This window comes from Carettochelys insculpta, chromosome 2, assembly GCF_033958435.1.
Source record: "Carettochelys insculpta isolate YL-2023 chromosome 2, ASM3395843v1, whole genome shotgun sequence".
Taxonomy (NCBI): domain Eukaryota; kingdom Metazoa; phylum Chordata; order Testudines; family Carettochelyidae; genus Carettochelys; species Carettochelys insculpta.
The window spans coordinates 238,067,523-238,084,339 of NC_134138.1; the positions used below are offsets into that span (position 1 = coordinate 238,067,523).

The 16,817-nt window shown below is 39.9% G+C and overlaps 1 protein-coding gene across 8 annotated transcripts in view; it reads right to left on the bottom strand.

Annotated features, from left to right (window-relative positions):
• ADAM22 (ADAM metallopeptidase domain 22) overlaps positions 1-16,817 on the bottom strand; it is a 192,881-nt gene that overhangs the window by 153,931 nt on the left and 22,133 nt on the right. For all 8 annotated transcript variants that reach the window (XM_074986264.1, XM_074986270.1, XM_074986271.1 and 5 more), the window contains one exon: positions 16,493-16,569. In XM_074986264.1, the coding sequence (XP_074842365.1) occupies positions 16,493-16,569 (77 nt within the window). The remainder of the gene's footprint in view (positions 1-16,492; positions 16,570-16,817) is intronic.

Genomic DNA, 16,817 nt, shown 5'->3' on the forward strand with positions numbered 1-16,817 from the left:
GCTTATGTCCTTATTAAAACAGATTTAAATTACTTATTTTTGCAAATAACTTTACATCAGTTACAAATAAATTCTCACAGTTTGCATGATAATTATGGTTCTTAAATGCGCGCGCACACACACACACACACACACACAGAGGTTCATCTTTACCCAAGATAATTTGAAGTCACCAGTTCCCTCTTGGAGACTTCCACTCCCCACAAGAGACCCTGCTTTTCAGTGGTCCTCCCTCCAACACATGGGGCTTGACAAGATTCCATTCAAATCAATATCATTCTCACTGCTCATCTTACAAGATCATTTAGTGCAAAATTGGCACCTGATGCTACAAGATGCAGAGGAGTCCCCTTCTATTGAAGTGAATTGATTAAATGGGAATTGAGGGCACTCAGTATCCCTCAGAATCATGTTTGTCACCTTTTCTCTCTCTTCTCTACACAGCGGTCCAAAGGACCCTTGATTTGTAAAAGAGCATCATATTATTCTCTCTCCTTTTCCTTGAGTATTTTGTTGGCTATTTTGACTACTGCTGCATGGTGAGAACAGAGGTTTGGCCTGACCATCCATAATGACATAAAGATCTTGTTCCTGAGTGGTGGCATTTATTTTAGAGCTCAGTTGTGTGTATGCATAATTCAAATTATTTCTTTCAATAGATGCTAACTTTTCTCACCACCAAATTTCATTTGCAAGTGTGCTGTCTATCCATCCAGCTTGGATAGGTCTGCCTGAAATTCGCTGCAGTTTTCATTAATCTTGACTAAACTAAATAATTTTGTACCATCTGCAGATTTTGACATCTCACAGTTTTCCATTTATTCCAGATGTATAACCATTATGTTAAACATCACCAATATTAGCCGAAGACTTGGAGCTCCCAGTTGTTTACTATTTGCCATAGTAAAAACTGACCACTCATTCCTACTTATTTGCCTATCTCTGAGACAGTTTCTAGCCTATGACATTATTTCACCTCTAATTTTTACTTAGTTTCTCAGACTTTTTAAAAGCCAACATAAATTAACTGTTTCTTCTTTTTCCACTATTCTCTGACTTTTATGCATGTATGTGCAAAACTAATTACATAATGGACCTACATTGCTTCTATGTATGTCTATTTGTGTTCTCCGATGCAGATTTTGCACTCATGGACCATTTTTGTATACATGGATAAATCTAGATGCCGTTTTAAAAAAGTTCATGATGTCTAGTAAATGCCCATTGGCTATGGTTTTTCAAAACATTTATCCACAGCGGATATTAACTCATTTCATATTATTAAAGTTTATTTGAGATTTAAATGCTCTGGATCAAGCTATTTTAAATCAAAATTAAATGGAAAAAGCTATTGTAACTGCAGTGAATGCTTTTGCTATTTTAACATATGGCCATGTGCAATCAGTTAAAGACAAATGTTTACGACAGAAAAGGGTTTGAATATCCAATGCCATTCTGTCACAGCAGCCTTTGACTTTTATGTAAAAGAATTTGGAAAGTTCTAATAATTTCTAATTACATTTGTAAATTACATTTTTCATTACATTAAAAATAACAGTGGCTGCCTCTGATTTTGGGTTTCCTATTCCAGAAACATGATTTTTTCAGAAGTGATGAGTACACCCACAACTCTTGGGATTTATCTGCATTAGGGATTTTTGCATCAGTATAGCTACACCAGATAAAATGCTCAATGTACTTGCATTGCACTTAGGTGACTTACATCAGTTGAAAATGGGGCTTTATGCAGGTGCAAAAATCTATAATGGAAGCAAACCCCTGGGGTTAAGCAATCGGAAAAAAAATCTCAGGTTTCTTAAATTGTGCAACCAAAATTAAAAGCTATGGGTGAAATTTTTGAGACAACTGCTATGATTTAGAATAAGCTGCAAGTACCTAGGCAGAACAATCTCAGGGTTGGGGCAAAACAGACTGCAAGCTTTAAAAAGGGAAGACACAGAGGAAATGGAGCAGAAAAGATTTTAAGGAAAAAGAGGAGCTTCAGGAAAGACTGGGAAACACAAGAAAAAGTAACGATGCCAAAGCAGGAGGGAGGTAATAAGAGGGTGCTTGGGTAACAGAGCAGCAGCAAGATAGGCTATCAAGAGAATAATTATGTCAGCAGGAGAGGAGACCTGCTGATCCATGGAAGAAGAGCTCTGTAAATTGCAGTACACGAAATACAAGTTAGGAACTGTGAATAAGACACAGTGTTCTGACATCACCTCATGTGGCTTTTATGGTGTTTTCAGAATTCTATACTGAACAGTATATACAGCCAATAATTCACAGAGGACTTTTTATCTGTAGCTGAGGAGTGTTATGAGCAGGAACTCTTGTGGAACAAATTCAATATTAGTATAAGTGTGTACCACTTCATTTTTAAGGATAAATTCAGAAATAAAACCGCCTGTAAAAGCCACATGTCAATACAATAGTTAAATCTTAAAAAATAAAAATAATCCCCACACTGACCAGGGGCTTTTATTGCTGCCATAATCAATGGAATTTAGCAATGCTCACAACTTTGCAGGATAGTCCAAAGACTTTTTTTAAACAGAGATCATAAATGTAATATAGGTTGAACCTCTCTAGTCCGGAACACATGCTCCCGGCAACATCTGTAATCCAACATGATTTTAGTTGGGCGGATGCCCACTTTTGGCATGTCCACTTGGACATTTTAACTGGTGTAGCCAAGTTTCCCGTGGTCCCATAAAGTTTGTTTACAGCCACCAGGCCTGGCTCTCAATATTCTGTGCTGTTAGCGTTTATTTATTTCTGTCTTCTTAATAGCCCTGTAAGCAGTAGAAGTGTTGGCAACACTGCTAGACAACATTGACCTCCCATGGTCTGGCAAATTCTCTCCCATAGGGGACTAGAGAGGTTCATCCTGTATATTATCTGTACGGATTAACAATACATAACTCCCAAGTGACAAGAACAAAATAAAGCTGAAGTAAAACTGGGCACTGTCACAGGTAAACAATGAAAATCACTGTAGTAATAAAATGCCCAACTTGTCTACAGTGTGATTATAAACTTTTTATGAAGAAAGGCTTCAAATTATGTTTATTTTCCTTTAAGTATTTTTCTCATTGAAATAACTTAGCACTTTCGAGATGTAATTCACTTAATCCTACCTCCAACATCTGTTTCCATCACTGCACTATAAACCACCATCCACTGCTTACAATCTATGTAATCAGTAATGTGTGCAATATATTTGGCAGTTTAATGGTTTGACTTTTCCCTCAAACTTTTTTTCATAGTTTAGTAGATTATGAGAAAGAGAGAACACATAGATTTTGTATACCCATATAAGTGTTTTATGTGGGAAATCAAGGACCATCAAGTTTTAGTGGAATTTCAAAAGCCTCAGGGGAATTCTCATAAAGGTACTTAATATGGTCTTGCAGAGATGCACTTTGATGCATTAAATAATATACAATACATTATAAAATTAAATAAAATTGCTTCCTTTTTAATGAAAGATTAATCTTCAGGTGAATATTATGTCATTTGACAAAACCCCAGGAATATATTCAGATGAAACTCACAACTCTACAAGTATGACAAATAAGGGCTTTCAGACATTTCTGCAGGCACCAGTTAAACTTTCCTGTACAATTGGCATACAACAATATAGGACAAACCCTGGTCCATCCAAAGGCATAGCTTCTCTTGATATCAATGGCACCATGAGACCTTAAGTCAGTAACTGCTTAAAAATACAGGATCTGAGGCTACGGCTACTCTACAGCCTAAATCAACATAAGCTACATCACTCAAGGATGTAAATTAGCCACCCTCATGGGCAACTTAATTTATGCTGACAAGTGCTGGTGTGGACAGTGTCACATCAGTGGGAGAGATTATTCTGCCAACAGATGCACTGCTGCTTCCAGGGGGCTGGAGTAATTAAGCCAACCGGAGGGCTGTCTCCCTTTGGCATAAAGTGGCTACATAGAGAGCTGACAGCAATGCAGCTGTACCACTATCAACTTCCTACTGCAGCCACAGCCTGCTTAGATTCATATTGAGCAACATCCTGGTAAAATTACCACCAATTTCAATGAAGCCAAGATTTTGCCACTAAAATCTATTGTCCATAGAATATGTAAGGTTCTTACCCATTTCCCATCAAAGTCAATGGAGAGATTCCTACTGTAGTCCCTTGGGATATGTGAGAGTTGCATTCCACACAACCCTTGAGTATCCCGAATTTTGGGTAAGTCGGTGAGGGGGGCGGGGGGGTTAAGCCTGGCACGGGTTCGGGCTGCAGGGGGGATGGGAGGGTGGAGCTGAACAGAGGCATGAGGGGGTTGGAGCTAGGGTCATGGAGGGTGGAGCAGGGTCCACGGGGTGGGTAGGCAGGGGGCTGGAGTCTGAGCCCTGTGTGCCATGCCAGGGGCTGGAGACCAAATCCCGTGCAGGGCTGTAGTGCACCAGTGGGCTGTGAGCCCCATGCATGGGTTGAGGCTGAGCTGGGGTCGTGGGGGGAGGGACTGATCCTGGAGCTGGAGGCAAGGGGGTTCTAGCCTCTCTAGCTGCCTGCAGCAGGCAGCTAGCTGGGGCTAAAACCCTTCTCCCTACCTTCCCAAAGCAGGGAAGCTGCCAGCTTGTCAGCAGCACCACTCTGGGAAAGGGGTTTTAGACTGCCTGGCTGCCCACAGTGGCAGGCAGCTAGATGAGCTGAAAGCCTTCCCCCTACCTCCCCAGAGCAGTGCCTAGCGCTGCTCTGGGAAGGCAGGTGGAAGGGGCTCTTAGCCTGCCTAGCTGCCTGCTACTGTTGGCAGCTAGGCAGGCTGACAGCAATGCGTCTTTGGGTTCTGTGAAACTTGAGTTAAAGTGAGTTTTGCGCAATCTGAAGATGTGTAAAGCAAGGGTTTACTGTATTCACTTCAGCAAGTTTAGGCTTTAATGTAGTACTGTTCTGCCATAATGACAGCAATAAGAATTTTAAAAAATGGGCATTCATTTGGGATCAACCAACAGAAGGCTTTGCCCCTCAACCATTATTACATTTCACAAATACGTGCAAAATATGAATATGTGCGAAATGCAAATGAGCCCCAATATGTTCTGTTTTTCACCCTTGGGCTCGTGTTGTGATCTTCCTTTGAACTCACTGAAAGCAATAGTTGAAGATTTGATGTAAAATACCACAAATAGAAGATTCAAATGCTCCCCAAACACAGTGATATGATACAATTTGAAAACTAAAAACATCAGTGCTTCACTCTTGTGATTTATGTCACCCTAGGAGCCCACAAGTTGCAGGCTGGATCCAAAGGAACAAAGTTTATTAATCTTATCCAAAATTCCTTCAGCTGTAATTCTGAAAATGTACAATACTGCTGTGTATAACCACAGAGAAGTGGAGCCATTTTGGATCCTGAGACCCTGGAACAAAGGGTTGGGTGCCCAGGGAGGTACCCCAGTGCCGATATTCCAGACAGGAGCAGAGCTGGCTGAATGAGACATGACTGTGAGAAGGAAACGTGGCCAGAACTTGGAAGCTACAAAGAGCAGGTTTACCAGAGGCCCCTGGGAGGAGGAGTAAAGAAACTACGACATCTGAGGACAAAGGGGGAATTGAGGAATTGATTTTGTCTGTTGCGTGCTTATGTTTAGACAAATAAATCAGCTTAAGGAGACCAAGCAGGGTCATGAATGTTTGTTAGGACTGGGAAAAACCCTGCCATGCCCCACATGCTGGAGAACGCGGGCATTTTCAGCAGCCTCAGATAGAAAGGGGAATGAAATAGACCTCTGGGGTGCCCAGTGAAGAAGAGTAAGAGAGGCAGAACGCTCATAACCACCTTTGACCACGAGGGGGGATTTGGAGGTTGGCAACTGTACTACATTAATACAGTTGTCGAGACCAAGTCACCTTTTTAAAACCTGGAAGAAACAAAATGGAAAATTACATAGTACAAATTAAAGGAGGGTAATATAATTATTGCCAACCAACATGGATTTATGGAAAGTTTATCTTGTCAAACTAATTTCATAGATTCTTTGATGAGAATACAAATTTGGTTGATTAAGGAAGTAGGACTGATATAATATACTTAGACATCTCTAAGGCATTTAATTTGGTGCCATGTGACATTTTGGTTACGCACAAGATCAACATGGCACACAGTAAATGGATAAAAATTGGCTAACGGGTCACAAAATACACTTGTAAATGGAAACAATCATTAAGCAGGTATACATCTACTGATCCCCCCAAAATCAGTTCATAGTCCTATGCTACTTAACATATTTATCCATTGACATTGAAAAAAATATAAAATCATTACAGATGATAAAGAGATTGATTGCAAGGTAAATAAAAGGAGGATAGGTCACAGATATGGAGCAATGTGGATTGCTTCATAAGTGGGAACAAGTAAATAATATGCATTTTGTTATGGCCAAAATTCGTACTCCAATGAACAGAGAATTTAAGCCATCTTCGCAGAACAGGAAATTCTGTCATGAGAAGCTGCAACTCTAAAAAGGACTGAAGGTCACGGTGGATAATTAGCAGAATGTGAACTCCCACTGCAAAGCTGTGGTCAAAAGGGCTACTGAGAGCTTTAGATGTATAAATAGATGACTATTAAGTGGGGTTTGTAGGTTGTATTACCTCTCTTCGACACAGCTGTGACTGCTACTGGAATAGTGTGCCCAGTTCTGGTATCCACATTACAATAAAGGATGTTGATTAATTTGGAGAAAGTTCACAGCAGAGCTATGAGAATGATTAAATTAAATTTAACAAAGAGAAGGTTAAAGAGTGACTGAATATAATCTATGGAGAATGGAAATTTAGGAAGAAGGCTCTTCAATCTAGCAAACAGGCATATACCAAGAGCTAATGGCTACAACTTGAACCTATACAAATTTAGGCTAGATATAAGGCACTATCTTTTTAACAGTGAGGGTAATAAGTCATTGGAACAGCATACAAAGTATTGTGGTGGATTCTCCATCACTGGCACTTTTAAAATCATGACTGGATTTTTGTTTCTAAAATATGCCCTCTGGTCCAGAAGAAATTGAGGGAGGACATATGGCCTGTGTTATACAGGAGGTCAAAACAGATGAGCACACTGGGCTTCAGAATCTACACAAGATCACAAATAAAACTTCAGACTTGTCTTACTATAGACCAGGAAACAGTGCTATCAGTAATCATATTTCTGCACAGTAGATATACTGAATGATAAAATCTTTCAAAGCCTAGTTATAAAAGAAAAGTACAACAAAATTTCCAAAGCATGCTAGCATACATTGGGGTGTATAATAATTAACTGTAGTGAACGTTCAATCTTTAAATCGGTAATGAGAGGAAGGAAGCATTTGGTAAGATTGGTTTCTATATAGCTCAAATTTGCTTCTAAAAATGAGGGTAGGATGAGTTACCTTAAAAATGGCATTAGGAAAGCACAACGCAGACTAGCTAGCAAGGGTGTTGACTCTGCAGACGGAATGGTAAAACCACTTGGATTGGTAATCATAAGCAAACGGTTACAAAAATAGAGAAAAGGAGTTTGGTCCAATCACACTTGAAGGGCTTGATTCTCATTTGCATTAAAGCCTCTTTACACCATTCTGGCATTAAACTGGAGCTTAAAGTGTGTGTGAATTAAAGTACACATGCTTTCAAGCCACTTTACCCAGTAAGACTGGCACAAAGGGACCTCGCTATAAAAGAGTGTCTGGCCTAAAGCATAAGTGTGCTAGATACAGCGAGACCAGATTCTCAACTGCTTGTGATCAGCACAAAAGAGCTGTGGTGCTGTAGGAACTAACCTCGGACAAATTCCCCTGCTCAGGGCAATTTCAGGTGTTATGGTGCCAGTGTTCAGGGTAGAGAGCATAAGATGGGGCATCCTTTGATGCATCTGCAACTCATTGACTCTCAGCTGCTAGAACAACTGGGACTTCCCACAGCAAGACATAGGTTACAGCAGCTGTTAGGGGACTGGATTCCAAATAGATGGAGGATTTAGGAGTGCCAAAGATGGTTTGAAGCCAGCTTTTCCCCACTAGGTGCTTCCTCAAGTCTTTCCCTTGGCACAACTCACCCACGTTACGATCTTGCAAGACTGTTAGGATTTACACTGGTATAATGGAGAAAAGAATCTGTCCCAGTAGTTACACCAGAACAGTACTTACACCAGAACAGACAGTCCTGGGTCCTGTATGAGGCATCCAGGAATAGACTGTATGGCACAAGTCTGAAATCATTTAGCTGCTTCACCGTTGCCGTAGGTGAAGAGTCACAAGCAGGGATCTAGTATAATGCCTCCTCTGGAAGAGACGTGGTACACATTTGCACGTCAGTGCCCACATCCATTTGAGACACGTGTGTGCAAATGTTTTTGGTTCAAGGCAAAATTTTTTTCATTTACAGTTTCATCATCATCATCAATAACCGTGGGCTCAGCGCCCATTGGTGTCTGATGTCTCTCTCACTATTCCTTTCCATTGTTCCCTGTCCAGTGCGGAGTTGCTCTGGTGTGGAGCTAGTCTACAGAACCTATCTACTATATCATCTATCCATTCTGTATGGGGTCTGCCTCTCCTATTCGAACCACCCATTATGCCGAATATTTACTGTTTACACAACGTATTTATAATAATATTAGAGACTATTTGCCAACAGAAATGACGAGAAAATTTTAGCAGCTTTTCATCCCACAGAGGGAAAATGGCTTCTGGCTTTTAAATTGTCTTTCATTTTGTTTTGTTTTCCAGTGAAGCTTATGGGCTGGCATATGATTGCAAAACCTCGGTTGAAATATGTTCCCATAAAAAATATTCCCACTAGAACTTTTTTTTCTCCTCACAGACTATACAAATTTGTTCGGTGATTTAAATGGGTATTTAGAAGGCAAATAGCTACTAAGTGCCATTAACAACAACTGAAGCTAAACATTAAAGATTCTAAATGTCTTTTTAATTGTTATTTAGTAATGCTGCTACGACTTTGCATGCTTGGTGATAAACTAAAAGATCAGGCATTTGGTGACAATATACTTTTTCAGGGCTCCACATACCCTGTTTTATTGTTGTTACTGATGTCTAACAGTTTCATTTTATACTCTACATTCTACAGGCTAACTTTGAACCTTGTTTCAAAAAGTCTTTCTTGTTCCAGTTTTCTTCCTCTCTTATACCAGTGTTTGCTTGCTACATATGTATCTTACTGTGAGTGATGGCCAATATACTGCAATATAAGGAATCACAGAATCATAGACTTCTAGGGCTGGAAGGGACTGCAGGAGGTCACCTAGTCCAGCCCCCAACTGATCAAACCTTAGGGAATTAACAAAGTTTATTTAGTTAAGTTGAAACTTACTGAAACAGAGTTATCACTTCTGGGAGAACTGTAATAAACATGGAATGGTGTATGTATTATTATGTGTAATTGTATGTACCCTCTCTACTGACATGGTGGGAACATCCTCAGCTATCAGCTTGCAGAGATCTGAATTTTCTAATTCAAACTGGATTCTCTTAGGCATTCGATAAAAAGCCTGAAGGGCCAAAATCCTGAGGAAAGGATTGATTGCCAGGACTTGGCAAACTCAGTCTGTGTAAAATGGGTGCTTATTCTGAGCTGAAGCTCTGATGAACTTTTAAACCACAAGGATGCCCTAGGGATGGGGTATTAAAAGACAGTGCTTGCAAGAGACCAAATAAGAGAGGTGGGATGAACTCTAGCAAGCTTATTAGCATGCATGTAGGTTATTTTATTGTTTTTATGTTTTCTTTGTAATGTTTTGTACCTCCTGAAACCAGCCAGCATTGTCCCTGCAGTCCCTGGGAAGGGGCATGTGGCAGGTGGAGTGTCTCTGCATGGGTGCAGGCCTATTGACTGTTCTGCCTTGGGATTTGGAATTGCTGTTGGCAGGCCTCGCTGAAAGCCAAGAGTGGGTGCTCTTGCTGAAACAATGAGGGGAAGTGCGAGTGCAAGCTGCATGGAATTGTAACCCTTAGACTCCACTATCATAATATCTGAGCACTTCACAATCTCAGAAGTCACAGAGAGGTACCCATGTTAGCTTGTATCCTCACAAAACAAAAAAGCAGTCCTGTAGCACTTTAAAGACTAACAAAATAATTTATTACCTCAGATATATTCATCTTCACACCACTCCTCTGAAGTAGGAAAGTGCTGTTTTACAAAACGGGGAAGAGAGGTTCAAGTAAGCTAAGTGATTTACCGACGTCACACAAAGTTTTTTGTGTGGGGAGGAACTGAACCCAGTCTTCCAAGATCCAGATCAGCCCCCCCCCTTACTTAATCTCATACCAGGGCCCCAGGAAAACAAGCTGAGCACCTTTAGGCACAGCAACTCCTCTGATTTTAGTAACTTGCTCCAGATTTAAGGCCAAGATGTAACAGAGCCCCACAAGTGCTCAAGCGAGGGGAACGTGCAATGATCCTCTCTCTCTCCGCACTCCTCCTGCACAACCAGCTCAATGGCCTGCCATCCCTCAGCTTGGGAATGCAGGGACTGTCTCTTGGTGAGCCCGCGGAACAGACAGTGTCCCAAAGAAGAGAAAATGGCATATGAAAAGCATAGCCACGTCCTTTCACTGTAAAGCATCCCTACGCTAGTATTATAGTGATAACACACATACTACTATAACTTCCAATTAGTTCAAAACATAGCTCACTGCTGTTTTTGAGCTATCCTGACCATATCATAAAATCATAGAATCACAGCTCTCAAAGAGACCTCAGGCGTTTATATAGTCCAGTCCCCTGCACTAATGGCAGGACTATTTTTTTTTTATCTAGATGTTTGTCTAGCCTGTTCTTGAAAATTTCCGATAATGGAGACAAAGCCTTCATCTTTATACAGACTGTCTATAAAGTGATGGCTTGGTTCTGAGGCAGGATTTTAAAACCTCTGACAGAGACAGCACTGGCTAAAATAGAGATGTGTGCCCCAAGTTTTGTGCCGACTAGTATGTCCACACAATATCCACCATTGAGTTTCCACCATTGCATTTTAAGTCAGAACACAACTACACTTTTTCTAAGTGACCTACTGCTGCTTCAGGTACGTAACTTAGGTCGAGTTATGGTGTCCACCACCAACTTATCGTACTCTTCTACGGGTTATGGAATACAGCAGTCAAAGGGAGGGTGCTCTTCCATCAACTTAGCAAGTGTACAACAGAGCCACTAAAGCAATCACAGCAGTGCCAATTTAGCTGATAGCACAGACATGGCCTAGAAAGCTCACTCACTTCAAGCAATCCACCTCATTCTGGTCTTCTCCAGGTTTAATAAAAATAGCTCTCCTTTTTTGTTTCATTTTGTTTTAATGAGTATTAAATGTAAATAAAAGTCCTACCTTGCTGTTCTATGAATACTAAAGAAAATGTAGAGCAACGAAGGGTCCTGTGGCACCTTATAGACTAACAGAAAAGTTTAGAGCATGAGCTTTCGTGAGTTAACTCACTTCTTCAGATGCTGGCGATGTATCTCCACTCCCCTTTTCTAAACTGCCCATGTACTTTCCCAGGAGAAACCTCCACATTTTGAACTCTGAATCACTAATCTTGCCATAGATAAACCTATTTACTGAATTTTCTGCAGTACAGTCTTATAGCTGCTCTCTCCCCAGCCAGTTAATGAGGGGTTTTTTTTAACCCATTCATTGATGTGTTCTTAGTGCCCCATAATAGATGGACATGCTGTGGCCTGTTCTCATAAAGCATATGTATGTGCTTCACAGCAAGGAGTCATTTCAGAAAATTCTGGAACAAGGCAGCACTGTTGTGGCAGTAACCCAGCAGTAACATGCCCCCTTGCTTGGGCTGTTGGTGTTCCTGATAGGTTACTGAGCTGATCCTATCCCAGAGGGAAGCAGGCAGGTGGATGTGTTCTTGGGAGTGGGTATCTCACCAGGGCAGGGATCAGGGCTTCATCACTCCACAGTCAGCTCCAACCAAAGCTGCTGCTGTTTCCTGACCAGCAGCACAGAGAGCAGGAGTGTTGCCAGAGAATCTGCTGCTCACTTCTTACAAGATATGACAGCAGATTGAGTTGGACCCAGAAGACAGATGAGGGAGGAGGAGGGAGCAAACCAAGGTTGGGATGGCTGGCCCCATAGCACATGACATCCAGCTTCACAAGATTAGGATTTCTTCAGACTTAATATGGGATTTTCCCATCTAATTTCTTACTTAATGATACAATTATAAACCAACTTGAAAGTATAAGTGATCACATTAATCATTTTAACAGAAATATTCTGCACAAATTAAGGAATACCGATTTCACTAGATTCCAGTGGAGCTTCACAGACTTGAAGGAGAGGGAATCGAAAATAAAGCACACTTAATTGTTATGCACCTCACACATCATTCTGGTTTGATTGCCCGATTCAAATGTGCTCTGAAGTGAGGGAGCCTAGAGCAGCACAGTCATACCAAAGTTAACAGTACATTCTGAGATACGATAACACTGAAAAAAAAAACCCAATGATCATCACAACCATGGAATGAATGCACAGAAGGCAACAGTATCATAACACCTATGCCACTGCTGTATTTCTAACTCTTGCCTGAGGGACTGAACCTTTTCAAAACACAGCTAGTCTAGCCTGAAAGCTTCCTCAAATACTTTAGCCAGTTAGACAAAGGTGAAACAGACATTGTTTATTAAAGCTTTCTGGGAAGATATTATTGCAACTAAGAAAATATATAGTGGAAAAAAAAAATTAGTTCCTACCTACCACATCAGACATTTGATTTTCAGCCCCAAATCCCCTATTCATAACATGCAATTTATTTCATGTGTGAAGGCACATTTATTACAAATGAAGAAAAATGTACTTTAAAACTGCTTCAAATTAACAACAAATATACCACGTGCACACATATTTCAATCTTGCAGTAAATCAACATGTTATAATAAAGCATTGGGAAATTATTTCCTCTTTCACTTTCCTATTCCAAGAACTGGCCAAGACACACCCAGGGTCCTCAATTTTTTTTTTTCCAAATCCTTCACATGTTGGCACCCATCTGTTTTTGTCTGTATTTATAAAATTCTATCTCAAGTCTTTTTTGTTGCAGAAATCACCTTCAAAATGTAAAGAAACCTCCATGGTTGACAGCTGCCTGAGTATGTTTTGCTGAAAATCAGTAAGTGATGAGCCACACTATAGCCACACAAGGCTGGGCTTTGGGGCTTTCGAAGCCCGTGGGTATCAGTTCCTATATTTTAAGGAAAGAAAGGAACCAAAAATGAATTCTAGTTTTTTTGGGGGAGGCTCACCAAGATTTTTACAAGGGGTACAATGGATTCTACAAACATCTTCTGAGCTATTCACAGCTATTCCAGTTCTTCTGAGCTGCCGAAATGGCCTCCACAGTTACAAGGGGCAGGGCAGCCAAGCAGAGGAGCCAGCTCAGCCTGTAGTTACGGGCATTGGGGATGGTGGCAAAGGGACAGGAGACCTTTCTTCCCCTTACTCACAGATTCAATGGTGGCTGCCAGTCTGGGAGTGATGAGGAGGCAATGCAGGGGATAAGGGGAAATGTGGTGGAAAGAAGGAAGGAAAATAAACCTCAGATTCTTGGCAGCATTAAACTCTCCATTAGTGAATAATCGTGAGAGGAGAAGTTGCCAAGAGGCATCAAATGCAGGGGCCAGACGAGGAAGGAATATATAGTATGTAAACAGTGGGGGTAGAGAGCAAGAGGCTTGGCTGTCAAGAGGGAAAGGGGACAAAGACAAAACTATGGAAGCCTTCAAGAGACTGAGAAGAGAGATAAAGATGCTGGAGTGTGACAAGAGAATAGAATACAGACAAGAGCAAGAGGCAGACACAAGATAACAGAAGGGAGGATATCAGGGGATGGGTGAGAAGGAATGGGGCAAATGTAAATAGACAACCCAGAGAAAAGGGAATGAATATGTCAAATAAGCAGACAAACACAGGAGAAAGGCATGATAGTGATGGAAAAAAACCAGAAAACAGTAATCAGAAGTGATATGAAGATTGACACAATGAATCTGGAGATGGACATAAAGAAAAAGCAGAGGATGAAAAATGGGAGAAAGGAACAAGAAAAAATCCGAGTAAGAAAAAACCAAAGCTATTAAATTAGTCAATTGTAATGAATCAATTTATGTTCCTTTATTTACTTCCCTGATGGCCTTTTCTCTGTTGGGGAACAGAATAGAATCACAATTGTCAACACACACTTCTACTATTGACTGCGACACATTATCAATAGTTAATTAACTAAAAAAAAACCCAGAATATAACCCCCCACATCTCTACAATATATACTAGGCAAGTGTAGTAACAAGGGAGAAGTAGCCCCAAGACCTCCATCTTAACTGGAGAGTTGTCTCCTGAATAATTTTCAAATGCTGGTTGCAACACACAGACTTATCCAGGGTTTTTTTTAATACTGCTCCCAGCCTCAAGGCATCTGTGCAAGAGCAAGTAAGATCATGTTTTCTGGAACAGAGGAGATCAACAGAGCCTTGAAGAACTACCCCCCCCTTCCTATCAGCTACTAATTTAAATTAATGTAATGGCAAAAGTTTGTTGGGGCTTGGACATCTGCTTGACACTCCCCAATATACTAAGGCCAGCAAGAGTTGATGATGTCACCAACATGTGCCTGATTCAGCATTGTTTTAGGTATTATTGCTAACATCAATATTTTCAGAGGAAAGAAAATCATTAATGTTTGTCTTGGCAAGTAACTAGCTGATTTTCAAATATATTTTTATAGAGGGCCAAATTTGCAAACTGGCTTCCAAAACATAATTCACAAATTTTGAATACATCTCTGTTTATGCACACACAAAACTGAAATTCCTCTCCAAAAGCCGTCAAATAAGCTGTTATTTTTTCAGAAATCAATTACAGACACTTTCACAGATATATATATGTTTGGAAATAAAGACAAAGTATGTATCATTTTGAATATAATAGCTCTGTCCCTAGGGCCATCTTTAAAAATACATCTCCCATGTTTTGGCATTCTTGGTCCTTTTCATTTGATAAGATCTATGCATGAGCAAATGCAATTTTGGAAGCCCTTCTGAAAACTTGGCATAAAAGGTCATATTACAGGTCAAACAGCACCTTTCATTCATTTTCATCACTGCACAGAGGGAAACTAGGGACAGAGTTTAATTTACATTCTATTACTGGTTTGAGAGCTAGTAGCTATTTAGATTTTGAAAAGCATTGCAGTTATCTCTTCTGGCTGGAATGTGGCAGCATTACTCACATTAGGGCATTTCCAAAGCTCACCAAAAAAATGTCATTTAAGGGGAAAAAAAAGTAGCATAGGCTGAGCCCTTTGGGGAAAAAATAACTAGCTGAATTTTCAAAAGCTAAAATGTTTAAATGATCAGCATATTTTCATTAAAAGTAAAAACATAACTTTCATTGGCAGAGCCATTGAAGTTCAGAGTAAAATAATGTCCTTTTCTTGTCTTTATCAATACTATTAATATTAGATTTCTTCTTTTTAGATTATCCACAGACTTACAAGTCAGCTGAAATCCTGAGTCTATGGAAGTCAACAGGAATTTTGCAATTGGCTTCAATGGAGGCAAAATTTCACTCTCTTATGGAAGTTATCTATACACATACACCAGAATACACATATGCGCACACACAGTGTGCACATACATACACACGCTTTATATTATTTCTTTTCTCTGGAAAGGTGATCTTTATCCACTGAATAATGCTTTTAAACAACAACATGAACGTTCTGCAAGCCCTTCCTTGGATGATAGAACAAGTGTCTAAATGAAGTGCTTCAGCCTTATCAAAATTAAATGTATTAACTTTTGTCACATTTCTCTCCTACTGATATGCTCACAGGAAATATTTCAATTTTGTCAGATGAGAATTATCCAAAAGAAATCTGTTGCATCAGAATTAATTCGTCAGGTTTCATTTATAAGGTGGCTGTTATTCCATCCTTTTCTTTAATCTGAGATTCACTGTCACTATGTCTTGGAATGCACATCTCAAAAGATAAGGAACTAATCTGCAGAAATGCCGCTCACTCCACACGTCTTAGACTCTCAACAACTAGCGGTAAGCATTACTAGGGCATCTCCGATACAATACACACAGGGATTAAAAAGCAAGTAGCTGCCAATTTTCAGTAGCTCCTTGTTCAATGGAACACAGCAATTTGCCTACACATGATCAATTACAGGAGTGTAGACTAGATAATAACATATGTTATAAATATAAAATATCTTACAATAAGGTTCTTAATAAGTAGTATTATTTTAAAATATATCAAAATGCGCAGATATATTTGACAAAACACACAAATAGTATTTCAAATCCAATGGCTGCATACAAATATTACTTATTAGTTGTATATGGGTAGCATATGGAGATCTCAGCCAAAATAAGCATCCCATTGTTCCAGGCACTTTGTAAACACAGGAAAAAAGACAGTCAATACTTACTGGTTTAGCATTACATCTAGAATGAATGATGACCCAAATGCATCAACCTGGAAGCTGGCTCGGGTGACATGAGTGGACTGCAACGTTAAAAAGATTGAAATGAATTAGTCTGCAACATCCAAATGCACCATACAGATTTGTGAACATGACATAGAGGAAAAATTAAATAAAAGCACAAAGCATCTATATGCCATTAACCAGGGAAAATTCTTACTGTTTACTATACAAATATGTTGAATAATCTATTGGGGTTTGTTTGGGATTTTTTTAACTATATTATCCATTTTTATTCAAGATGTAGAAGTAGTAGGTAATAAACCCAAAT